General features: G+C 41.4%; 1 protein-coding gene across 8 annotated transcripts in view; it reads left to right on the top strand.

Annotated features, from left to right (window-relative positions):
- Positions 1–27,627, top strand: part of AOAH (acyloxyacyl hydrolase) — a 191,330-nt gene that overhangs the window by 97,804 nt on the left and 65,899 nt on the right. For all 8 annotated transcript variants that reach the window (XR_004433104.1, XM_033193614.1, XM_033193613.1 and 5 more), the window contains exon 12: positions 15,615–15,706. Coding sequence is in view for 7 of the 8 variants with exons in the window: in XM_033193614.1 (XP_033049505.1) it covers positions 15,615–15,706 (92 nt within the window). In the remaining variant the exon portion in view is untranslated. The remainder of the gene's footprint in view (positions 1–15,614; positions 15,707–27,627) is intronic.

The raw sequence follows: 27,627 nt of genomic DNA, 5'->3' as shown, positions 1-27,627 counted from the left end.
TCTTATACACCAGTAACAGACAAACAGAGAGCCAAATGAGGAATGAACTTCCATTCACAATTGCTTCAAAGAGAATAAAATACCTAGGAATCCAACTTACAAGGGATGTAAAGGACCTCTTCAAGGAGAACTACAAACCACTGCTCAGTGAAATCAAAGAGGTCACAAACAAATGAAGAACATACCATGCTCATGGATAGGAAGAATCAATATCGTGAAAATGGCCATACTACCCAAGGTAATTTATAGATTCAATGCCATGCCCATCAAGCTAACAATGAGTTTCTTCACAGAATTGGAAAAAACGGCTTTAAAGTTCATATGGAACCAAAAAAGAGCCCACATTGCCAAGACAATCCTAAGTCAAAAGAACAAAGCTGGAGGCATCACGCTACCTGACTTCAAACTATACTACAAGGCTACAGTAACCAAAACAGCATGGTACTGGTACCAAAACAGAGATATAGACCAATGGAACAGAACAGAGTCCTCAGAAATAATACCACACATCTACAGCCATCTGATCTTTGACAAACCTGAGAGGAACAAGAAATGGGGAAAGGACTCCCTATTTAATAAATGGTGCTGGGAAAATTGGCTAGCCATAAGTAGAAAGCTGAAACTGGATCCTTTCCTTACTCCTTATATGAAAATTAATTCAAGATGGATTACACACTTAATGTTAGACCTAATATCATAAAAACCCTAGAAGAAAACCTAGGTAATACCATTCAAGACATAGGCATGGGCAAGGACTTCATGTCTAAAACACCAAAAGCCATGGCAACAAAAGCCAAAACTGACAAATGGAATCTAATAAAACTGAAGAGCTTCTGCACAGTAAAAGAAACAACCATCAGAGTGAACAGGCAACCTATAAATGGGAGAAAATTTTTGCAATCTACTCATCTGACAAAGGGCTAATATCCAGAACCTACAAAGAACTCAAACAAATTTACAAGAAAAAAACAAACAACCCCATCAAAAAGTGGGCAAAGGATATGAACAGACATTTCTCAAAAGAAAACATTCATACGGCCTACGGCCAACAGACACATGAAAAAATGCTCATCATCACTGGCCTTCAGAGAAATGCAAATCAAAACCACAATGAGATACCATCTCACACCAGTTAGAATGGCAATCATTAAAAAGTCAGGAAACAACAGGTGTTGGAGAGGATGTGGAGAAACAGGAACACTTTTACACTGTTGGTGGGATTGTAAACTAGTCCAACCATTATGGAAAACAGTATGGCGATTCCTCAAGGATCTAGAACTAGAAGTCCCATATGACCCAGCCATCCCATTACTGGGGATATACCCAAAGGATTATAAATCATGCTGCTATAAAGACACATGCACACGTATGTTTATCGTGGCACTATTCACAATAGCAAAGACTTGGAATCAACCCAAATGTCCATCAGTGACAAACTGGATTAAAAAATGTGGCACATATATACCATGGAATACTATGCAGCCATAAAAAAGGATGAGTTTATGTCCTTTGTAGGGACATGGATGCAACTGGAAACCATCATTCTCAGCAAACTATCGCAAGAAAAGAAAACCAAACACCGCATGTTCTCACTCATAGGTGGGAACTGAACAATGAGATCACTTGGACTTGGGAAGGGGAATATCACACACCAGGGCCTATCATGGGGAGGGGGGAGGGGGGAGGGATGGCATTGGGAGTTATACCTGATGTAAATGATGAGTTGATGGGTGCTGACGAGTTGACGGGTGCAGCACACCAACATGGCACAAGTATGCATATGTAACAAACCTGCACGTTATGCACATGTACCCTAGAACTTAAAGTATAATAACAAAAAAAAAAGAAAAAAGAAAGTGGACCACATTCCCAACGCTGGGTACAGATGGCCAGCCTCGAGTCCAGGGTGGACAGGGAGCAAGAAGTTTTACTTAAAATTGTGAAGACTGAACATTTTCCTTTTCTGAAATGGAATTGAATATAACCAGAAGAGTATATGTTATCTGAGAATGAGCACAAGCATAATTGGGCTGGTCTGAATTTTCTTCCAGGGAAAGGGATGAATTAGCACCACAGATGAGCGGGCAGTGGGAAAAAGGAAGGAGTTGTCTCATTGCACCCTGTGGTCCTGCCTGTCTCATGTGCCAGCTAAAGACCTCAAACTCCAGCAGGAGTCTCCCTAGGGGTCTGATGATAGGAATGCGTATTACAAATCAAGACCCTTCAGGGAGCCCAGACATGTTTCATTCCATTCCTTTGCTGCACCGAGGACCTGATCAGATTGTCTGACAAGCACAGTAAATGCTATAGAAAAACAAGGGGGCATTGTTTTATAATGGGTCCTTGTGCCTTCTATGAGGCTACTTGATACTTCTTTACCTTTGTCTCCCTATAAGACAGAAAACACGTCTGTGTGTACATGACCCCATCCCAGCTGTATCCGCTGAAAAGGAATCCACTGTCGGGCATTCTCCGTGCAGTGGCCCCTCTCCTCTCCTGCTCTTGCCATCCTCTGCTTAAGTAGTGGGGCACCCGGGAGTCCTGTTTACAGCTAATTAGATTAGGAGTGTATTCATCTGGAAAGATATTTGTAGTTCAATAAAGACAGTATGAAGACTCTCTCTCCTGGTTCCACAGACACAAAGGGTTCTGAGTCTCACTCCGACCTGTCTGCTCCCTTTCTCCTTAAACAACCTGAGCTTCTCTCTGAAATATCTAAACCTCAGTAGTCAGGTTCAAATCGACCTACTCAAACCACAAGAAAGACCTCAACTTAGAAAGATGTCAAAGGAAGATGAAGAGCAAATCCAAAAACACTTTCGTGCTGGTTTTGTTTTTTTTCTTTTTTTCTTTCAAGGGAAAAAACAATCGCTGCTTGAGTTGTTTGTTGAAAAAGAAGAGGAGGTGGAAAGATCATTGAGGCCAGCAAGGGATGCTGCCCTCCTGCCTCTTCCCCCATCTGTTCAAAAATTATTTCCAAAATATTAAATGCTGCATTTCACTGAATCAGAATTGCATGATGGGCTGGGGGAGGGGGCGAGGAGAGAAAAGTGATTCTGAAATACAATTTCCCAAATGTTTATTTTGCTAGCTAAGGCTGTTGCCTATCCTATTATAAAATCTTTGCACGACCCCTGGCAGGCAGTTGTCTGTAAGGTAAATAGACGCAGATTGAATTTCGTGCTGTGTCAAGGACAAAATTAATCCTTAATCTAGCTGCTGAAAATGCATATTCACTAGAGAGCGAAGTGGCTCCCATCTCTCAAGCTTATATGCACTTCATTTCTCCCATTGAGATGATTTTGTATATCAGGTTTGGCTACTCTTTATTAACCCACAAACAGCACAGGCAGTATCAAAGCTCTCACCCTACTCTCACTCACCCGCCCTGCTTCCCACTCTCTGGATTTATCACTGCACATAAAGCCTCCCTTAAGCACAGAGGAAGATTTTCATGATGCATGCAAAATATGGAAATTCTATCTGAGTTACCTTCATGTCGACTCCAGAAATATCTAAGCATTATTGTGCTTTCTTATTATATTTTAAGATGAAGAAAAGCTATTGTTTAGTAAAACTGGACAAAATTACATCTTCTGCTCCTCAGCCATCTTGCAGGCTAGCGGATTAAAGATGTTAGGTAATGAGGAGAGAAACCTCAATCCTAGTTACTTCTCATTGATTCTGTCAGAAAAAGAGAGTTGTGTTCACCGTGGTGAATTCTGCTCTCCAGCAGCAATCATGCCACAAGAGACAGAATGTTCTTCCGTTTCCTTTCCCTGTTCATGAACAGACCAGACGAGCCGTTCTTGAATTCTGATCAACTCGACGCCCTTCTCTCCCTACTCAAGGTGAGAATCCGGGTCTCTCACCTGCCAGCCATGTAGGGTGCACTCCCAGGCTCATTGTTCTGAAAACATCCACCATCTTGGCCCTGCTGTCTTCTGAGAGAAGTAAAAAGAAAACAAAAACCAGTTGTTATGAAAACTACAAGAGGAAATTATTTTAAACTCCATACTTCTGAAAAGCATTTATAATTACTCAGCCCACATACCTGCTCTGCCAGTACATGAAATACTTCTGTATCAGGAGGCAGTGTGAGTCTGTCAATGCCTGTGCTATCCAGCCTGCTGCTGCAACTAGAGGACAATCTCTTGCCCCCTGGTTAATAATGTCTGTCACCTGCTTCACTCTCCCCCACATTCCTTAGCCATCAAATGGAGCTCATGAAATTACTCATCACAGGGGAAACACCTAGAATCTCAAGTTCATTGGGATATGGAAAGAGAAAATTCCATCATTTAAAAATAATGTTGGGTGGTTGGAATTGTCATACACTGTTCTTTTTTTTTTTCAACTAATTCCTTCCATGCAATTCCTTAGGAAGAGTGGGAGTAGGCAGAGATTATCCAGCCCAGCTCTAGTCAAACATCTAGGGGGCAAGACTGGATTCTACATGATTTCCTAGGGAAATCATACAGAATTTCCACTCAAGGAAATAGTTTGGAGTTTGGGCAGAGTGATGAGCTAAACCACAATTCCTGGAGGAATATAAGGAAGAGCATGCACGAAGGACAAAGTCCAAAGATTCCAGAGGCAGAAATTGAGGATAGCATCGCTAAGCCTGACTGCTAAAGAGCTCCAAGGAAAGCGGAGCAGAAAGCAGCAAAGAGGTCATGATCTCATGTTGGTAACATATATTTCAGAGCCAACAAGAATGAGTAGATGAATCAGCTCTTCTTAACAGCGCAGGATATGGGCTCAACTGTGGTCACAGAGTCCCAGATTTGGTGACTTAAGATGAAAGTGTTTCCTTTTATGTAGTAATCCAGAGGGAAGCAGTCCAGGGCTGGGGGAAAGTTAGATCATCCTCAACATGCAGCTTCCATCCTGGGGTCTGAGGTAGCTGCCCCTAATCCTGCCACCTGTCACCTGGAGGAAAGAAAAAAGACCAAGTGAAGGTACATACATCCCTTGGGAGAAGTTGGCACGATAGTGGTAAATATCACTTCTTTCTCACATCCCATTGTCCAGAACTTAGTCATATGGCCACACCAGGCTGCAACAGAGACTAAGAATTGCAGTCTGTGGCTGGGCAGCCCTATGCCCAACTATCACTGTTCTATTATTAAAAACAGAGAAATAGATAAAGGTGGATTACTGGGGCTCTGGAGGTGAAAAGCACCGGCTCAGCTTCAAAAAATGTAAAGTCTAGCTGGGAAGAGAAATAAGCTCACCCTAATTAATAATAATAATAATAATATAAAGCAAATATTACCATGTGCTTACCAAATACCAAGTAGCCTATTTAGCATTATCTTATTTAATACTTGCAATGGTCTGAATGTTGGTGTCCCCCAAAATTCATATGTTGGAACTAATACCCACTGTTAGTATGATGAGGTGGGGCCAATGAGAAGGGATTAAGTCATCAGAGCTTCATTCTAATGGCTGGGATTGGTGCTCTTGTAAAAGAACTCCCTTGACCCCATGTGAGAATGCCGCAACAAGGCACCATTTATGAAGCAGAGGCCTTCACCAGACCCAAATTTGGCAACACCTTGATCTTGAACTTCCCAGTCTCTGGAACTGTGAACAATAAATTTCTGTTGTTTATAAATTACACTATAAGGTATCTTGCTATAGCAGAATATGGACTGAGAAAATACAGCAGAATATGGACTATAGCAGGAAATGGACTAAGACAATACTGAAATGACTCTATTATTATATGTATTTTATAGATAAAGAAACTGAGACTTAGCAAGTTTAGCTAACTGACAAAAGGTTAAACATGGAGCCCAGATACAAACTGAGTCTGTTGGATCCTAGAGTAGAGGTCAGAAAACTATGGCTGTTGGGCCAGACGCTGCCCTCCCTGTTTTTGTAAACTAAGTTTCACTGGAAAACGGCAATGCCCGTTCATTTACATATTGTCTATGACAACAGCAGAACTGAGCAATCACGACAGAGAGAAAGAGAAACCTCAGAGGTTGGACTCTTGGACTGGCAGAGGGTCAAAGAGGAAACGCTCTACTTTTTCCCTGAAAATGACTTATTTCACTGAAGTTGAATGTGCATCGAATAAGCATCGTACCAGACCAAACGGCCTGCAAACCTGAAATATGTATTGTCTAGTCCTTTATAGAAACAGTTTGCCAGCCCCTGCCCTAGTGCTAGAGGGTTAGGTGCAATCAGCTAGGCATGCACAAGCTACCATGAGACCTAGAAGAGGACACCTAAGGGAGAAAGGCCAGGGCAGGTGAGAAAGGCTCTGAGAGAAAGTTCAGATGTAGCCAACTCTTGGCTGTTGATTAGCAACTAAGCAGTCAAGACAGTGGAGCTGAAGGAAGAGCTTGTGGAGAGACCTGAAGGTCTGAGAGGGTAGGGGTAGGTTCAGGGGGACCCAGGTTGTTGAGGGGGGTAGGAGAGGAGGGCTGTCAGGAGAGGTTGGGGACATGGAGATTCCTTGTGGTGGAGGATGACATTGAATAGCTACAGAAGCCTGCAGGTTAGGGTTTCCCTACGTGGCCAGTCATTGCAGTCATGTAGGGCACTTATTCAAAATGAGATTCTAGGGCCCCACCACAAACCTACCCAATCAGGATCTGTACTTCAAAGAAGCTCCCTGTGAGACTCTGGGAAACACTACTGAAGATGTAGGAAGACAGTGAGGAGGCAGGGCCCCTGGCCAGAGATTGCTGCAGTCACCCGGGGCCAGCAGATGTGTATGCCCAGAGGGGTGGAATGGCAAGGTTTTGGGACAGCCTCTTGGTATAAAGTGAAAGAGAAGAGAGAAAGAAAAAGAGATCATCATTTATGATCACAGTCATGGGGAACAAGAGCCCAGGTCAGTCCTGGTGAGCAGGTGGCCCCAGTGAGGTCTTCTCCACTTTCCCCTCTGTAACTTGACCTTGGACTTCCGGTATCAGATTCCAGTTATTACCCCCCAAAAAGGAAAACTACCCACATCCCAGACAAATTGCAGTCTGGCTGTTTTAGAAATGACTAAACTTTTACAGAATCAAAGGTATTAGAAGAGTCAGCTTCGAGGATGTGTACCTCTTCGTGCTCATTTCTGGCCCTTGGAGGAATTTTTTTTTTCTGTTTGTTTCAATGGCCTTAGAAAAGAATTGATTTGTGATTATCTCTGTATATGAGGAGGATATTTTATACTCTTGTTTTCTTGCTTTTAGGAATCTAAAAAAAGTTATTCAATCACCCTGGGAGGGAAAAAAAACAATGGAAGGAAGGGAATTCAGTAGAAAGAGTTTAACTGTAGAATGCGTTCTCATTTGGTATGCGGCAGTGGGAGAAATGCATCCCTCGACTCATTCATTGAATAAATAAATCATAGGGTTAGAGCTTAAGTAATAAATAATAGAAAAGGAAAGGAAAGAAACTAAGAGGAGCTGACAAGGTAAAAATAAATAAATAAAAAGAGCTACATTCAAGCAAAATGATGAAACATGGAGTATTATTTGCCATTTTGTCCTCTTTGTATTTACGTGTCATATTTTGCTAGAATTTTTTATTTGATTGTTTATTCACTACCCCCATAAGCTTTTGGACTGGCAGAGGGTCAAAGAGGAAACACTCTACTTTTTCCCTGAAAATGACTTATTTCACTGAAGTTGAATGTGCGTCAAATAAGCATCGTACCAGGTACTGAGCAGTTATTGCTACTGGTCTGCTGGTGTGTAGTACATTTTAAGTCACTAAATTGGGGGGTTACCTGTTACATGAAAATGTATAACTGTAATGCTTGGTGTTTGTTGGTCTCCTTTGGACATGACATGATGAGTTTAGCCCTGGGGTTTTGCATGCGGTGTTAGCAATGCTGGAACTATTTCCCCCGGCCCCTCTGTGCTTGATTCTCTCTTCCTAGCCTTCCAGGACTCACACATTAGATAAGACTTCCTTCAAGATTCCTTTCTTGAAAGCCCCAGATGTGGGACAGATGTCCCTTCTGTGTGCTGGCACAGTACTCTGGACTGCCCTTAATACGACTAACAACCAACTTTTATTGAGCTCTTACAAGTCTAAACGTCATGCATAGATTATCTTTTTTAATTCTCTCAACCACCCAATGAGATAGGTACTTTTATTAAGTTATTTTTATTGGTAATGAAACTGAAGCACAGAAGGGTTAAGGAAAGAGTTCTAGGTTACCCAGCTGGAAAGTGTTTATTGTCTGTGCCTCTCTAGAACGGTGAGTCCCATGAAGAAGGAGCCCACGGCTGCCTGGGATGATGTCCAACAAAGTGCCCAGCACAGTCTGGTGCCTGATGTTTCTCCCTCTCCCCCTCCCCTTCCCCTTCGCCCTCTCTCCATCCCGCTTTTCCTCTGTGTGCCTCTGTGTGTGTAATGAATCAGAGGGCCACAGGGACTTTCCCTCAATATGAGACTCATCTCACTGCAAGGGAGATTATATGGTTTACAAATCAAATGCACAGAGTTAAATTACTTTCTTGAAGTTGTCTATATTAAAGCCTTAGTTTATGAGAACTGTGCAACCGAATCTAGTTAAGCCTGAGATGACAGAGGCAGAAACCAGATGATGTATCCTCTCTCTAGTCTCCCAGAACTTCATCTGCCAGGCCCCACTAGAAGACAGACCTCCAAAGCAGTGGTGTGTGCCATCTCCCTGGAGGCCTTTCCCCGGGGTATGTCAGGCCAGACAGGCCCTGGGTGCAGAAGAGTAGGGTGTGTGTGGGTTTCTGTGTAGGGTCACATATGGTTTCCGTATTTGTCCCCAAAATATTCATTCTGCACTCTTCATAAATTAGACACGGCCTCCATACAAGAGAAAGAGAGAAGGAAAAGATGGCGGCAGCTCTCAAATCATCTGTGCACTTCAGAACTTTTCACCCAAAGCACTATCTGGGAGACTACCCCCTAAACAGGCAACCAGGAAGCCTCATGTTCAAGGACTATCTAGCCCAGCTTGGCCCATTTTGTCATTTTATGGGATTTGGCAGCTTGGGGGCAAAGCAAGGAACAGATACAAGTGGGCTATGGGAAGCCCCTCCCTTTCTTTTTTTTTTTTTTTTTTTTGAGGCGGAGTCTTGCTCTGTCGCCCAGGCTGGAGTGCAGTGGCCGGATCTCAGCTCACTGCAAGCTCCGCCTCCCGGGTTCCCACCATTCTCCTGCCTCAGCCTCCCGAGTAGCTGGGACTACAGGCGCCCGCCACCTCGCCCGGCTAGTTTTTTGTATTTTTAGTAGAGACGGGGTTTCACTGTGTTCGCCAGGATGGTCTCGATCTCCTGACCTTGTGATCCGCCCGTCTCAGCCTCCCAAAGTGCTGGGATTACAGGCTTGCCCCTCCCTTTCTTGTTTCACTAGAACCTGGGCTCAAATCCCAGCCCTGCTATTTACCAGATCTATGACCTTGGCAAGTCATCCAGACCCACTCTGAGTTCAGACCAGAGCAGTCCTGGGCCCTGTGCTGCCCTGCATAAGGGATTCTTTTAACAACAGAAAACACAGAAATCCTCCAGGGGCCTGAATCAACAAGGGAAGGTGCCCTTCATAAGAGGTGTCCTCCCAGAGACTCTCACTGGGTTAAGGGTTGGTCATTTAATTTGCTGCTGTTTGTCTGAGGTGTGAGTACTTGTTTTTTATTAGAGGGAATATCCAATCTGATACATGTTAGTTGTTCTAAAGTGTTTGTAGAAGGGAGAGAGGGAGGAGAGGAGGGAGGAAGGCTGCCTCATAGAGTTGTGTCATTGAATTGAACAATTTGTGCAAGTTTCCTGTCTCAGTGCCTGGCACATAAGGGGAACCTAGAATTAGTTCCCTTCCCCACTCTGGCTTAATGCACGTTATCTAGGAAACAGCACATCCAAGCATCGTGAATAGGTAGACATTTATTTATAGGACAGATTCATGTAGCAGAGGCTACAGAAATGGGAGTCAGGCAGGAAAGTGTGTGTGAGGGCCAAGGAAGGCTCTGAAAGTTGCATAATGTGGTGTTCCCACAAGAAAGGCACTAAGGTGATGGGAGGGGTGGGGACCTGAGCAGATGGGAGGCGGTGTGGTGGCATGGGGGGACTGAGAGGCAGAAAGCAGGAAGAACCCTGCTTACCTTCTGCAGGCGCCACTGCAGGACAGATGGAGGAGGAGCCGAGAAGCCAAATAGTGGAACAGGGAGACCCATGGTCCCAACGTTAAGCGGGTAGCCCTTGTCTCTGATTCCGGGGCCTTGAAACTCTCCAGCATTATTAAAAATACCAACCCAAGAGCTATTTTCTTTTTTTGGTAAAGTAACAATCCCCCATCTGCTTTGAGACTTTAATTCTGGGGAATGGATAAAACAATGCTTATTTAACTGGTGATGACATTTTTCATCTTTTTCCAACAGTGGTTACTTAGATTCCTCCACGTGACTTTGTACTGTTTGAAAATAATCAATTCAGGTCTAATGCAGGTACGTGTACTAGAAAAGGGAATATACTGTGCAGATTGTCCACAGCAGTGCAGGATGGAGACAGCCCAAACGTAAACAGTGAAGGAAAGGCACTGAGGATACTGCCTGCTTTGCTGGAAGACTGGCAGAATCAGATGAATGAGGGATTGGTGTCATTACTCTCTTTCTCCCATGCAACAAAGCTTTAAGAACATCAATTGCTTGCTGAAGTTCCGACTTAAAATGTTACCAAATTCAAATTATTGTATTTACTAAATATCCATCAAAAATGGGAACCAGTGGGCTTTGTGGATGCATGGAAATACACACACACACCTACCCACACAGGGAAACGTTAAATGAAAATATTACACAAAATAGTATACACGTGCCAACTATGCCATAAAAATAAATATCTATCATTGATAAAGGTCAGAAGAAATTTTGAAGCAATGCAGTAGTGATCTAACACTCACTAGGTTGCTCATGCTCTTTAAGTTTGGAAAATTTTTCTTGGTAAATGTTCAGTCTTTTTCACATATGTACATTTAAGGTACATTTAAAACGAGTTTCCTAAGAACATAAATGCTCAAGAGGAATAAGCAGGAGTTGATGAGGAAAATCTTAATTTGCATTCCTCCTGCCTCAAATGCCTGAAATATCTTGGATATAATGTTGCATGAATAAAGCTTTTAGTGTTTAATGTGATAGGACTTAAGCATTCTCTTTTTGTTAGGGTCTGTAAAACATTTGCTATTAATAGCCACTGCTTTTCATTTTTATCTACCAAATTTACTAAGGAAAAAAATATGACAGGCTTCTATTGGTCTGCTCAAACCTTTTCTATTATCTGGCAAATAAATGTCACTCCTCTTAAACCTGGGACAGTTCGCTTGGAAAGGGACACTAGGTGGTCTGCCCTAACGTGATGCTTCACATAGTAGGGCTCTGACTTGTCAACCTGCTTCCAACTGTCTTTTGGTCTTCCCCACAGTCTGGCTGAAGTAAATAAGGTGAGATTTCTATAGCCATTGGAGACACTGAAATTGAAATACATCTTCCCCAAGTTTGCACACTAATGACAGTAAAACCTTGGCTTAACATCAGAAGTGAAGTCTAAAACATTCAACCAGGAAAGCACAGGCTTGCTCTATTTTGAGGTTAATCGAATGACCGGGATAAACCTATGCAGCTGGTCTGCCTGGGCCTTCCAGGGCTCCCGCTGAGGAATGCAATCTTACCCTGGCCCCAGTTGTGATTCAGCACCAGCCACGGTCCACTCCAGCTGAAATCCTGGTGGGGATGATTCCAAGGCTGACTACGGTTTCCGAGATATCAGCAAGGATTCCAGGAATCTCCCAGGTAGCTGAGCCCCATTTCTTCAGATTGATCCAGAGAGAAATGAGCTTGGAGAACGTTAGGAACATGGAGATCCCACTTCCCAAGACAGGATTGCCTGCCATTTTCCCACCTACCCTACCCCTCCTCTCAACATCCCCTCTTCCGCCACTGAAAACAAGAACTTCATCACCCACCCCTTTCTGAGAATGAGGGCTACAGGGGGTACGGAACCTATTTCCAGTGGTGTCAGAGCCAATCATGGAGTTTTCTTGATTTGTGTTTCTTCTTTGTATTTATAGAGCTAGACATAGAAGACAGATCACCTGATTTCTAGAGCAAAGCCCTTTCTCTACTTTGCTGGCACACTTCAGAATTATTTACCCCTCCCTTAGTGTGCCAGGCTGCAGAGGGTATACATAGTTCTTGTCTAACTCATTCCTATGAAAGGGAGAGCAGACCCAGTCAGAATCAGAAACCTAGTTCCTCATCCAGTTTCCCAAGTCTGGAGTTGCCATTGCACAGATGACAGAGAAAAAGGTGAGGGAGTGGGGTGGAAAAGAACTATCATTCTTGTACATTTCAACATGTTTTGCAGGTTACTGACTCAACACAGCTCATAAATTCTGCCTGCATCTCACAAGCCACTTGCTTACTCACTATCTCTGCTTAACATATCTTGTGAGTTTCATCCATTCTATTTGTTTTTCTTGTCTTGTCTGGCAGAATTGAATATTCTCAAATCCTACAGTAAACACACATTGTAAGCAGAAAGATGTAGGGAAAAATAAGATAAAACACAGAGAAAAGTTTTGCTTTATAGTGGCAGGAGAAATAGAAACCCAAACAGAGAATAACTGAGTCACAGTAACGGTGGAGTTTTGAGCAAAAATGGTGGGTGCTGAATGCTAAGGGGTGACAAAGTACCGGTCACTGAGACTGCATGGTCCTCCGAGATTTACTGGGAGCTTTCTTCCATGGGGTTGTTTCTGGTTCTTTAAAGAGGATAAATCATCATTAATACAAGTGCCTCCCAGGATGCCATACTTCCTGACCATCTCCTCCCTCTTCCAGCCCCAGCTGTGCTGGAAATCACACTTAGGACAAGAATAAGGATGGAGGTTTCATGGCATGTGTGGAAGGAGGAGGCAATTGAAGAAGGAGGAGCAGAGGAAGCTCAGAAACCCACAGAAAATATACAGGATATCATGGGATGACTGCTGCTTTTGAACACATTTGTTTGTTCTAAGAATTATTTTGAAAGTGAACATAGTAAACGGATTCCTGTCTTAGCCCTTTGAATAACAAAAGCAACAAGCATATTGTCCAATTCAAGCCACGTATTAGTTTCCTTGGCTGCCATATAAAAGTTCCACAAGCTGGGTGGCTGGAAGCACCATAAATGGATTGCCCCAGAATTCTGGAGGCTAGAAGTCTGAGATCAAGATGTCAGCAGGGTTAGTTCCTTCTTGGCAGTCTGTGAAAACATTTATTCCATGCCTCTCTTCCAGCTTCCGGTGACAGCTGGCAATCTTTGCCATTAACTGGATTGCAGAAGCATCATTCAAATCTCTGCCTCCACCGTTGCGTGGCCTTCCCCCCATGTCTTCGTTTCTGTCTCTTCCTCCTGTTTTGTAAGCACTGGTCATAGGGGGCCCACCTTATTCCAGTATGACCTCTTCTTAACTAGTTACGTCTGCAACAACTACAAACAAGGTCACATTCTGAGGTGGCAGGTGGGGTTAAGACTTCAACACATCTTTTTTTTGTTGTTGTTGTATTTTTTTTTAGTAGAGACGGGGTTTCACCGTGTTAGCCAGGGTGGTCTTGATCTCCTGACCTTGTGATCCGCCCGTCTCGGCCTCCCAAAGTGCTGGGATTACAGGCTTGAGCCACCGCGCCCGGCCTCAACACATCTTTTTGAGAAACATAACTCAACCCATAACAATCCACAATTAAGAAATATAATTTTGCATTTTATTTATTTTAAGTTCTCATTCTCTATCTCTCTGAAAGTAGGAGGATTGAGTTTTTCCCAGTTTAAAGAATTGTGGTAGATTTCACGTATAAACTGTTCTATACACGACACAAACTGTTAACCACGGTTATTTCACTAGAGTTATCTCTTAGGGGAAGGTGATGGGGGGCTTTTATTTCTGCATTGTAAGTGATTATAATGTTTGCATTTCTAAAACAAACCCATGTACTACCTTGCAATAAGAAAGAACAATAAAAACATATTTTCAAGGGGTTAATGGTTTTTCTTTCCCTCACAGCCTCTAGCATCAGAGTCTCCTTAGGAGAGGAATCTTCACGGATGAGGAAAAAAACAGGAGGTCAGGGGCATGTGCCATTTAGAAAATTGTGCTAAAACTACAATTGGTTTGACGTGCTTGTCTTTAGATATACTTTAATTTATTTTAAATTTTAAAATAGCATTAAAGGAGGACTCAAGATTTTCACATTTACCCAAAGGGAACATGGGTTTTCAATATTGAGAAATACAGAGGCTTCTTGCAGCCACTCATGGAGGCTTCCTGTCAGTGAAGGCAAAAAAGGAATATTGGCTTTTAAAGGTTTTATCCAAAGAAAGATGCCCAGATAAAATACAAGATACTCTGTCAAATTTGAATTTAGGATAAACAACAAATTTTTCAAGTAGAAGTATATTCCAACCATTGCATGAGACATACTAATCCAAAAAAATTATTCCTTGTTTGCCTGAAATTCAAACTTAACTGGGCATCTGTTATTATTTATGTATGTATTTATCTATTTTTGAGACAGAGTCTTACTCTGTTGCCCAGGCTGGAGTACAGTGGCATGATCATGGCTCACTGCAGCCTTGACATCCTGGGCTCAAGCAATCCTCCTGTCCCAGCCTCCCATGAAGCTGGGACCACAGGCACATGCCATCATACCTAGCTAATTTGTTATTTTTTGTAGAAACCAATTTTACCTATGTTGCCCAGGCTGGTTTCAAACTCCTAGGCTCAAGCAATCCTCCCAAAGTGCTGGGATTACTGGCACAAGACACAGCACCTGGCTGGCACTCTTTATTTTTATTTGCTAAATCTGGCAGCCCTGTTCCAAACATACCAATTTAGATAAGCTTTTTCTAAAAATTAGACCACAGGAGAGATTAGTCCCAGAAGTCACTCATAAAAGGAACAATACGAGGTTGTAGCTCATCACATTTTTCTTTGCTGATTTTGCACAAGCCATAGAAATGTGGTTCAAATGAATCCTATTTTTGTCAACACTTTGTATCAGGAGTTCTTGACAAATTGTGCAGGAGTTGCAGGGGGTCCGTGAGCCTCCTGAAATCACAGGCCAGGTTAAATCTATGTGCATTTTTGTGGGGAAAGGAACCACAATTAGATTCTCAAAAATGTCTGAGACCTCCAGGAAGGTCAGAGGGCACCACCTTAATGCCTTAAGGCCATAACTTTGAACCCAGGGAAGGCATTTTTTTCTGAGGGATTGGGCATTATTTTTCAGATTAATTACTTTTCAGATGATTGACTTTCTGATGGCCTAAACTGCAAAATGGAGAATATCTCAGAAAATGTAAGAATGGGAAGCTCGGTCTGCTGAAGCATCCCTCCCAAGTGTTTGAGATGCCAAATGTCCTGCATGTTTCGCAAGAGCTGAGTAGAAGACAGGTCAAGGGTAGTGCTGATCATTGTGACTTCCCTGATGAAGCTGAAGGTTAGAGGCATCTGCCTTGAATACCAAAAGCCCTTAAAAAGAGAGAGTGAGAGTGGGAGGCAGACAGACAGAGAGCAATGCTCAGGCCGTGAATTTTCTTACTACCTTTAGGAAATAAATGACATTTTGATAATTGCTACTTTATTGTTTTCCTTAGAACTCTTTCATCAATCTACCAACAGCCCTTACCGATGAGCTCGACTGGCCCCAACTCTCTGGTGTTACAGGATTTCTGGACTCCACTGTTGGGTAAGTGTCTTTGCATGCCCTCAGACATTTCAATGCATCTGTGTCAAGAAAGAACAAGAGATGGGAGTTGCTCCCAAGATGTTGAAATGAGAATTATTAGGAATTGCTTCTAGAACATGAACTTGAATTCATCCACCATACAGTAGGATGTAATGCAAATTGCATTTTAGCAGTGCTGGCAAGAAAAGCATATTGCTGCCATGGGCAGGGTGGGGGTGGAGTTCCATAGTTTACTTCTGATGGAATATACTGAACACATCACTGAAATTTTCTGATTCAAGGAAAAACAAAGTTTACTTGATTATTTGTTCTCAGAAATTAGTATTTATAAAGATAAGGGCTGAAGCTAATTGGCACTTCTCAAGGTCCTAGAATCATCCTGGCTTTAATGCCCCCGATTTGTAGGTAGAGACCAGGCCTGGTGAGTTTGAGTGACACACAAACCCAATTCACTACATATGCCTTGGTGTTAAGGCCTGAGGTCTGCTTCCCAGAGCCCACACTTGGCAGGGACACCTGTGATGCTGGTGAAACTTGGCAAGTGTCCCTAACGTGGTAGAAAGTCACAGATATGAGTGTACAGCCATCCCACCCTGAACACACTAGATCTTGTCTGATCTCTGGAAGGTAAGCAGGGCCTGGTTAGTATTTGAATGGTAGAATGTCACAAATATGAGAAGTAATTTCTCTCCAAACATCCCCTAAACATTTATGACAGTTAATAAGCACAAGGAAGATGGCAAATGAATGGCTTCCATGTGTAAAAAAGAAAGGGTAGAGCTTTGATTTTAGGTCTAAAGGCAGGACAGAACCAGCTAGGAAGCCCCTCTTTGACTCAGGCAACAACGCCAGAAGGCTGGAAAGCACCATGAGATAAGCCATGAGAACTGGGAGGAGGGCAAGTGTACATGGGGCATGATTTACCCAAATCTATAAGGAACAGGAACGCCCCCAAGGGACAGACATTAATTATTTTAACAAGCAATTATTCTGATGAACAAAGGACATCGCATGCCATGAATAATTTATTTGATGATTTTTACTCATCTGCTTTAAAAATATTTCTTAAATACTTACCACCTAACCAGGCACATATGTTACAGGTGTTCATTTAAAGGTAAATAAGGCTTGTCCCATCTTTGTAGTCAATTGCAATTAAGGCAGATGAGACAAGTGAACAAATAATGGTAATGCAAGGGAGCTATAGCAATGACAGGCCTCCCACAGAGCCATGGGGCTCTGAGGAAAAAGAGTTCATGGAAGTGATCAACAGTCACTTCCTTTGGGGGGTAACGCACGGGAGACTGGGGTGATAAAAGGGGTATAGAAGAAATTAGGAAGATAACCAACCTTCAGGAAAATGTACTCATATTGACATAGAAATAACCTGTGAATATAGGGAAAGCCAAGGAGATGTGTTTTCCAGTGTAGTTACACCTTTTCAAACTTAATCATGTTTTTTTTTTAAAGGCTAGTCCTTGTCATTAGTGTAAAAATACTAAAATGCTTACTAATAGGGATAGTAGGAAGTAACCTTTGAGAAGTAAGAAGTAACTATATGCCAAGCATTTACTGAGTGTTGTATAGATATTCTCTCATTTAACCTCCTTGTGAGGTAGGGGGTATTAGTCTCTGCATTTGCGGTTGAGAGATCCAAGAGCAAATAGACAGAATAAGAATCTTGACCAAGGTTGCTCAGCCAAGAGTGATAGGGTCTGTTTTCACAGAACCTTATGTTATATCATAACAAAGACATGTTCTTGCCTCCCATAATTTGGGGAGTAAGAATGCTTCTAGCCCACAACTCCCAAACTTTGTGTTGTTTTTATTCTTTGTGTGGGAACATGGCTCACTCTAACCATTGTCCCTCTGTGTGAGAACATAGCTACAGGATGGAGAAATGACTAAGAACCAAAGAAGTCCTCCCCACGTGGAGGTGTGACCTGCCCTGTTTCAGTGACCCATCATATGCCTCCTTAGGGTCCCCATAAGCCCAGACATCTGGAACCTCCTGAGCCCCAGCCTCAGTCCCCTCTTCCCTCTGCTACAGCCTCTGTTGTCTTTACCTGGAACACATCCAGAGATAACCAAGCCAAAACAGGTTTATGGAAGAGAGAACCTTGGTCATCCCCCGGATGTCAACATCAGAAAAGAAAAAAATAGATATGTTTAAGTGCCCTCCACCCAGTCTAGTCATCTCTCAATAAAAGTATCTGGAATTTTCTCTCAATCAAGGCTTTTATGACAATAACAAAAAGAATTAGTTATGTATGAACAATGAACACAGTTTACTGTGCCTTTAATGAAAGCTTAAATTTTTACATATTGAGTCTATAAATCTTAACTACCTTTTGGCCCCATGAAGTTGCCATAAAAGAAATACCAATCTGATATTTAAAATTAATTTCCAAGTAGTTTAAATCTTTACTGGAGTCACTCAAGGAATGAAAGAGGAATCCACTCACCATGCCCAGCAAACAGATAAAAATATGTTTCCTCATTTCTTTCCACTTACAGCTCACACACACCAGTAGTTGCCCTGCATTTCCTAAATCTAAACTTCCCTGAAACTTGACCCACACTTAGCTCCTGCTCCCAGACTCTTTTCAGTTGTTTTTAGTTTCTGTTGGGAGGTAAGAGGGAAAGCTCCCTCTTCCTTTCTGCATCTGTTCTGTCCTCCCACCAGGGGTTTACTCCCTTATCAATGTAAAATCCCACTAGGTCTCCAATCTTGCAGAAGTTTCTATTCATCATCCTGATCAGTGCCCAGCAGGCAGACAGGATCTTCCATCAAGCATGATAATGGGGTAAGGGGAAGAGGAAAAGTTGAGAGTCTTCAGACATGAATGATTTCTAACTCGTAAGCATTATGCGGAGAAATTCTGACGCCATCTCACAAAGTAAGTGATCATCTAGGTATGGCTTATATGAAAATCATCTCTATCCTGAGCTAGTCTTTATTGACCTAGTACCTTTTTGTATTCAGTTCTCTATTACTGCTTACAAAAAACGCATAGTCTGCTGAAGCAACTTCCTTAGTGTTGACTCTAAGTCCTGCCCTTACCTGTTGTATTTCAACGAGGCACACACTATAGCTGATTGTTCACCTCCCCTGCAGGAACTTTTCTTTCTTTGTGTTTGTGGGACCCCAAGCTCCCTAGCTGTTCCTCTCAGAATGCTCTTTTTGCCAGCTGTTTCTGTGTACTGTGCCTGTGTTTGCTGCCACTCAGCTGGAGTGGAGAAGAATATACCAACTCCTTTTGATGGACGGGGAAATTCTGTGTTTGGAATCTGAGTTGCAATGGATTCCCCCATTAAACAGAAACAGAGGCAGCATGACACTGCATGCGTAGGATCACCGTTCGCTGTGTCCCTCCCAGCAGTAGTTACAGCTAAACTATCCATATACCATTGTATAAATTATACCCGCACATAATCTGTGCTAGGCCAATCTCCTTATTAAAGAAATAAATAGTTATAAAGTATATAAAATATCAAAGAGATTAGCATATGATGGAGGTCCTCGTCTTGTGGAATCAGGAAAATGAAAAGAACGTTGACCCAGAAGCAGCACTTCTGAGAGGTGTATACAGCTCCCATGGGCATTTTAGGCACATGTCCCTTGAATCCAAATTCTTATCCACAGAATTAGTGGATTTCTCTATTCAACTGGATCTCCAGAATGTGCTTGCTACCATCATGATCAGCCTCCTGCTATGGGTATCAACAGCGTTCTTGGAAAATGTACCTTGTGAAAGCATCAGGAGAGAAAATGGCTCCTTCCCTTTCATTCTTTGTTTATGCTCTTTGTCCTCTCAAAATGTATTATCCCCTTCATGAGACAACTTTAATTGAAATTATGTGCATGCATTACTGACAAACATAACCTCTTAGTTTTACAAATGTTTAGTTCTTTCAGTTGAGTTGATGTTAACAAAACCTGTTTTCTTGACTCTTGGGCTTCAGAAAATTCAATAAGTGATATCCCTAAAAAAAAAATGGGATTTTTCTTCAGTGTGATTCAGGAAGGAATTGAGTAGGTCAAAAGCAGAAAAAAAAATATCTGTGGGGGTTAAGAGCTTGGCAATAGAGCAGTATAACTGTAAATAGGAAGAAAAAAGTATTTTTTTAATATCATAATACTCTTATTTATTTATTTTTTATTATTATTATACTTAAGTTCTAGGGTACATGTGCATAACGTGCAGGTTTGTTACATATGTATACTTGTGCCATGTTGGTGTGCGCACCCATCAACTCGTCAGCACCCATCAACTCGTCATTTACATCAGGTATAACTCCCAGTGCAATCCCTCCCCACCACCCCCATGATAGGCCCTGGTGTGTGATATTCCCCTTCCCGAGTCCAAGTGATCTCATTGTTCAGTTCCCACCTATGAGTGAGAACATGCGGTGTTTGGTTTTCTGTTCTTGTGATAGTTTGCTGAGAATGATGGTTTCCAGCTGCATCCATGTCCCTACAAAGGACACAAACTCATCCTTTTTTACGGCTGCATAGTATTCCATGGTGTATATGTGCCACATTTTCTTAATCCAGTTTGTCACTGATGGACATTTGGGTTGATTCCAAGTCTTTGCTATTGTGAATAGTGCTGCAATAAACATACATGTGCATGTGTCTTTATAGCAGCATGATTTATGATCCTTTGGGTATATACCCAGTAATGGGATGGCTGGGTCATATGGTACATCTAGTTCTAGATCCTTGAGGAATCGCCATACTGTTTTCCATAATGGTTGGACTAGTTTACAATCCCACCAACAGTGTAAAAGTGTTCCTATTTCTCCACATCCTCTCCAGCACCTATTGTTTCCTGACTTTTTAATGATTGCCATTCTAACTGGTGTGAGATGGTATCTCATTGTGGTTTTGATTTGCATTTCTCTGATGGCCAGTGATGATGAGCATTTTTTCATGTGTCTGTTGGCTGTATGAATGTCTTCTTTTGAGAAATGTCTGTTCATATCTTTTGCCCACTTTTTGATGGGGTTGTTTGTTTTTTTCTTGTAAATTTGTTTGAGTTCTTTGTAGGTTCTGGATATTAGCCCTTTGTCAGATGAGTAGATTGCAAAAATTTTCTCCCATTTGTAGGTTGCCTGTTCACTCTGATGGTAGTTTCTTTTGCTGTGCAGAAGCTCTTTAGTTTAATTAGATCCCATTTGTCAATTTTGGCTTTTGTTGCCATGGCTTTTGGTGTTTTAGACATGAAGTCCTTGCCCATGCCTATGTCCTGAATGGTACTACCTAGGTTTTCTTCTAGGGTTTTTATGGTATTAGGTCTAACATTTAAGTCTCTAATCCATCTTGAATTAATTTTCATATAAGGAGTAAGGAAAGGATCCAGTTTCAGCTTTCTACTTATGGCTAGCCAATTTTCCCAGCACCATTTATTAAATAGGGAGTCCTTTCCCCATTTCTTGTTCCTCTCAGGTTTGTCAAAGATCAGATGGCTGTAGATGTGTGGTATTATTTCTGAGGACGCTGTTCTGTTCCATTGGTCTATATCTCTGTTTTGGTACCAGTACCATGCTGTTTTGGTTACTGTAGCCTTGTAGTATAGTTTGAAGTCAGGTAGCGTGATGCCTCCAGCTTTGTTCTTTTGACTTAGGATTGTCTTGGCAATGCGGGCTCTTTTTTGGTTCCATATGAACTTTAAAGCAGTTTTTTCCAATTCTGTGAAGAAACTCATTGGTAGCTTGATGGGGATGGCATTGAATCTATAAATGACCTTGGGCAGTATGGCCATTTTCACGATATTGATTCTTCCTATCCATGAGCATGGTATGTTCTTCATTTGTTTGTGTCCTCTTTGATTTCACTGAGCAGTGGTTTGTAGTTCTCCTTGAAGAGGTCCTTTACATCCCTTGTAAGTTGGATTCCTAGGTATTTTATTCTCTTTGAAGCAATTGTGAATGGAAGTTCATTCCTCATTTGGCTCTCTGTTTGTCTGTTACTGGTGTATAAGAATGCTTGTGATTTTTGCACATTAATTTTGTATCCTGAGACTTTGCTGAAGTTGCTTATCAGCTTAAGGAGATTTTGGGCTGAGACGATGGGGTTTTCTAAATATACAATCATGTCATCTGCAAACAGGGACAATTTGACTTCTTCTTTTCCTAACTGAATACCCTTGATTTCTTTCTCTTGCCTGATTGCCCTAGCCAGAACTTCCAACACTATGTTGAATAGGAGTGGTGAGAGAGGGCATCCCTGTCTTGTGCCAGTTTTCAAAGGGAATTTTTCCAGTTTTTGCCCATTCAGTATGATATTGGCTGTGGGTTTGTCATAAATAGCTCTTATTATTTTGAGGTACATTCCATCAATACCAAATTTATTGAGCATTTTTAGCATGAAGGGCTGTTGAATTTTGTCAAAAGCCTTTTCTGCATCTATTGAGATAATCATGTGGTTCTTGTCTTTGGTTCTGTTTATATGCTGGATTACGTTTATTGATTTGCGAATGTTGAACCAGCCTTGTATCCCAGGGATGAAGCCCACTTGATCATGGTGGATAAGCTTTTTGATGTGCTGCTGAATCCGGTTTGCCAGTATTTTATTGAGGATTTTTGCATCAATGTTCATCAGGGATATTGGTTTAAAATTCTCTTTTTTGTTGTGTCTCTGCCAGGCTTTGGTATCAGGATGATGTTGGCCTCATAAAATGAGTTAGGGAGGATTCCCTCTTTTCTATTGATTGGAATAGTTTCAGAAGGAATGGTACCAGCTCCTCCTTGTACCTCTGGTAGAATTCAGCTGTGAATCCATCTGGTCCTGGACTTTTTTTGGTTGGTAGGCTATTAATTATTGCCTCAATTTCAGAGCCTGCTGTTGGTCTATTCAGGGATTCAACTTCTTCCTGGAAGAAGTTTTGTTTAATTAGCCTGTCATGGTGGCATGTACTTGTAGTCCTAGCTACTCAAGAGGCTGAGATGGGAGGATTGCTTGAGCCCAGGAGTTTGAGACTGCTGAGATTGCTCTGAGCTATGATCATGCCACTGTACTCCAACCTGGACAACAGACCCAGACCCTGTCTTTAAAAAAGTAAAAATAAAAAAGTAAAAAAGAAATTAAAATTAAAAATAGTACTTCATGTTCAGATCACTTTCCAAAGCAATTAATATAACAGGAAAATCCTGCTTACATTAAAGAAACCAAAGATCTAATACCACATGTAGAAAGATGGGAAACAATACCAAAATGTTTACAAGAAGGAAGGACTTCTCATTTGAAACCAGCATTTAAAATCCCAGAGTAGGCATGATAGAGTGAAAAGAAGTCTGTATTTTCAATTATAAGGGTGCTCATTTTGTGTTATTCCAGGTGGAACATTTAGCATTCCTCAACCTCATTTATGTGCTCAAGTTGAGTTGGACTAGATGATCTCTGAAGTTCTCTCCCACGCTCACTGGGCATGGTTATTTGGCAACACGATGCTACTTTATGATGCTACTTGGTTTAGAAGTACTGAGGAAAATTGCTCAAGAGAGATGCTCCTGCTTCTGCTACCCACTCCTTAACTAGCCTGTACCTTGAGACAGGACATGGCTAATTTTATGGGTCAGAGCCTGATGTTCTTGGAACAGTGTTTGGCCAAGGTATATAGCCTGTGGCATAGTGCAGTCTCATGCACAGTAAGTCCTGTGTTGTGTGATATTGAGTGCTTGACAGGCTGGTAAGTAAACATGGGACTCCATTATTGTCCTTTATGTTTACTATATCTCTCCAGCAAACCCAAAAGAGGAAAACAGGCATCTAAATCCTTAACAAAAATAGCCACCCTTACCCAACACATCTAAACTGAGCATTTCTGGCTGTTCATATCCCCTTGTTCTGAAAGTGGGGCCAGGAGTCAGTCCAGTCAGCAGGGTTCTGCAGGCCAAGGATATGTGATAAGGATGAAAAACAGGGCAACAATCAGAGCTTTTTCAAAAAAGTAAAAAGTTAAAATTCATCATAAAAAGCAATGAAGGCCAAAATAACCAAAAGCAGCTACCAAAATTATCACACCAAGCTGGAGAAATAAGACTGAGATCTGTAGTTAGCAAAAATGAGTACAAACCAGATGACATTTTCTAGATTAAATGTTGCTCCCTCTGCCTCCAGCTTAAATTTGGCATATTGAACCAAAGATGTAGCAAATGCTCAGACAAAGCCATTGTTAGAAGTGGCACAATAATGCTCTTCAGGGGCATTTAAACACATCTTTAGTGAGAGATGTCCTGGAATCGAAGCGTTAAAGGTTATCTACTCTCTCCTACCCAATAGATGTTATATGAGAGAATAATTTTGAAAAACAGTGTGACAACACTGAACCAAGTCACTTGGGGCAGTAAAGCCAGATAATTGGAGAGTAGGGAATTGCAGCTAAAATTTGCTAACCTAATTTCATGTTTCAAAAAAGGACATGTAAGTACTAAACACTAATGGGCTTAATAACCTTATTAAATCCATTATTTGCAAATTACATGTGATATAATTGCAAATGATTAGCCCTGTTATAATTATACTTTGCAAAACAAATAATTAACCAGAGAGGTGGTCCTCTGAAGTTGGGTGAGGCTGACTGGAGTGGGATAGTGTCCATAGCAACAGTTCTCCAAGTGTGGTCCATGGACCCCTGTGGGGTCGCTACGACCCTCTCAAGGGGTCCACAAGTAAAAAACGACTTTTGCAGCAATACTAAAACAGTATTTGGCTTTTCACTATGTAGCCATTTGTACAAATGGTACAAAAGCAATGGTAGGTAGAACTGTTGACACATTAGTGTGAATCAAGCGCTGGCACCAAACTCTATTAGTAGTCACTGTGTTCTTCACCTCCACACACTCCCAGTTTAAAACAAGAGGGGGACATCCTCCCTTAAAAATGTCACATAGTACAAAGCAGAAAAAACATTATTAATTTTATTAAATTGACTTTTAAATAATTTAATCTGATGAAATATGAAATATGCATAAAACATTTGTACTGTATAATAAATTAACAAAGTATGATGGCTGTCTTGGGGAAAAGCACTTGTGTAGGCAAGATGAGAGCTAAGTTAACTTTTCATGGAACACATGAATTACAAAAATTCAGTAATTTTTGCTGAAAAATTACTTGATAACAAAGCATGGTTTTTCAGACTTGGATATATGGCAGATATTTTATCTAAAATGAATGAAATGAGCTTGTAGTTTCAAGGAAAATAATTGACAGTATTGGTTGAAAATCATAAAATTTGAGCTTTCAAAGAAAATATTTGAATTTTGAAAAATTTCCATCTTCTAGTGTGAACTTGACAGTTTCCTAATAGTCTAAGACTCTCCTAATGTGATATGTAGCAATATTAACAAAAATGATTTTTTTTATATTATAGTATTAAATGTATCAACATTTGGAATATCTTGATAACTCAGGAACCAATATTTTCTAAATATTAGTGTATGATTAAGATAATGCATTGGTAAAAGATTCATTAAAAGTGCAAGACAGACCAATGCATTTTAATGTAACAAGTATAAAAGATTGTTGATATAATTTCAGATTCCACCTTGCAACTAATCAATCTTTAAGAAACTACTACTTGTCGAATTCTTGTGTAGAATCAAAGACAGCTATCCATAGTTATCTAAAAAGGATACTGAAGTGCTCCTCCCTTTTCCAACTACATGTGTATATAAAACCGGATTTTCTTTCCTTTTTTTTTTCTTTTTTTGAGACAGAGTCTCGCTCTATTGCCCAGGCTGGAGTGCAGTGGCGTGATTTCTGCTCACTGCAACCTCTGCCTTCCAGGTTCAAGCGATTCTCCTGTCTCAGCCTCCCGAATAGCTGGGACTACAGACACACACTGCCACACTCAGCTAAGTTTTTGGATTTTAGTAGAGACAGGGTTTCACCATGTTGCCCAGGCTGGTCGCGAACTCCTGCGCTCAGGCAATCCATCCACCTCGGCCTTCCAAAGTGCTGGGATTATAGGTGTGAGCCACTGAGCCCGGCCAAAACTAGATTTTCTTAATATACACTCACCAAAACATCATAATAGACTGAATGCAGAAGCACATGACTCTAGCTGTCTTCTATTAAGCCAGACATTAAAGATATTTGCAAACATGTAAAACAATGCCATCCTTGGAGAGTTTTGGAAAACATATTTGTTTTCAGAAAAAAAGTGACATGTTAACATGTAATGGGTTTATTATAATAATCTAAAATGAACTGATAATTAAATGTACATTTAAATTTCCCAATTTTAATACCTAATGTGATAAACATTGATAGTTTTAACTCACATAAGCAAAAGCTCTCTGAGGTCTTCAATAATTTTAAGAGTGTGAAGTGGTCCTGAGAGCAAAAGTTTGAGAGCTTTTGTTCTAAGGAGTAAGTATAAAAAGGAAGCATAGCTGAAGACAGAGAGGCTAGGGGATGCTAGCATTTAGAGATCTGGGTTAGAGATCTGGGCAGGAAGATTGAAAAAGAACAACCCTGAAAGTAGAAAGAAAACTGGAAGGGCTTAGAGTCCTGGAGGTCAAGGAAAGAAAGCGTGTCCAAATGAGAAGAGACCATCAGCCAAATGCTGGGGGAGGCAGAGGAAGATGAGAGCTGAGAATGACCACTGGGTGTGCGAGACAGGGACATGGAGAGACCTGGAACAGAAACATTTCAGTGGGGCGAAGCTGGAAGCCTGATTGGAGAGAATGGGTTCAGGAGGTGATGACGTCAGCACAGGTGTGCATGCACAACTTTTAACGGGTTTTGCTTCAGAGAAATGGGGCAATAGCAGCAAGGGAATAATAGATCCAGAAGACTTGTTAAAATGGGAAATCCTGCAGCCTACTTGTCTTGATAGGATGATCCAAAAGGCAGAGAAAGGGGATGAAGGAAAGAATGAGGTCTAGGGAAGGCAAGAAGGGATGGGACCCAGGCATAAGAAGGCACCATCTTTGGGCAAGAAGGACCATCTGTAGACACAGTGGGTCCTGGTGGAGGGACTCTCCCTGCCATATATTGACAAATCCCTTCACCTGCAATGACTTCCCCTTTTCCCTATTTTTTTAAATTTTCATTTTTAATTACTCAAAACATGAATATATTTTCATTTTACAAAAAATATTAATGTGTATAAAGTAAACGCCGAAGTCCCCACTTTTTGTCCCCAGTTTTACTCGCTTTCTTAGAAGAAAGCCCTGTGATCAGTTTAGTGTGATTCCATCCAGGCCTTTCTGTGTATTTTCGTTTGTACGTGAAGAAATGAACACTTTGTTGGGATTTTTCCATAAAGGCTATCATATTGTATATAACATACTGTTAATCAGTGCTCCACTTTAACAATACTTGTTGGAGCTCTTTTCCTTCTTGTCCAATACTGCATAGTGTTTCATAGTATAGTATAGTCTTGTTTTTTTCTCCTACAGGTGGATATCCAACTTATATCCAGAGTCTCATTATTCTTCATAATGCTGCAATGAGCATTTTGTACTGACTCTTTGGAATGTGTGAGGATTTCTTAAGAAAAAATTATTGGATCCAAATGTTTACATTTTTAATTTTAATATGGCCTCCAAATGGGCTATACCAATTTATATTCCCACAATTAGTATATGAGAATATTTGTTTTCCTATACACCCTGGCCAATAGTGGATATTGTTCATCTTAATTTTTTCCACTGTAACATCATTGTATTGTTGTTCTCACTTGTAACCTCCTGATTACTAGTGAGTTTGAGCATCACCTGTTCTCTCTGTCCTATCCTCTGTCTCTGTCCTAGACAGCATGTTGCCCTCTGCCCATGCTGCAGCACCTACCCCTCAGGGATCATCCGCCAGCCTCTCTCTGTCTTCAGCTACGTTTCTTTTTTATACCCCTCCAGACAGCCCCTTCATACTGACCCCCATATAACTGGATGATTATTTTCTGAGA

The sequence above is a fragment of the Trachypithecus francoisi genome, unplaced genomic scaffold (genome assembly GCF_009764315.1).
Source record: "Trachypithecus francoisi isolate TF-2019V2 unplaced genomic scaffold, Tfra_2.0 Lachesis_group4, whole genome shotgun sequence".
Lineage (NCBI taxonomy): Eukaryota > Metazoa > Chordata > Mammalia > Primates > Cercopithecidae > Trachypithecus > Trachypithecus francoisi.
Note: the sequence above shows the minus strand (reverse complement) of the source record. Positions and strands in the feature narration are given on the sequence as shown.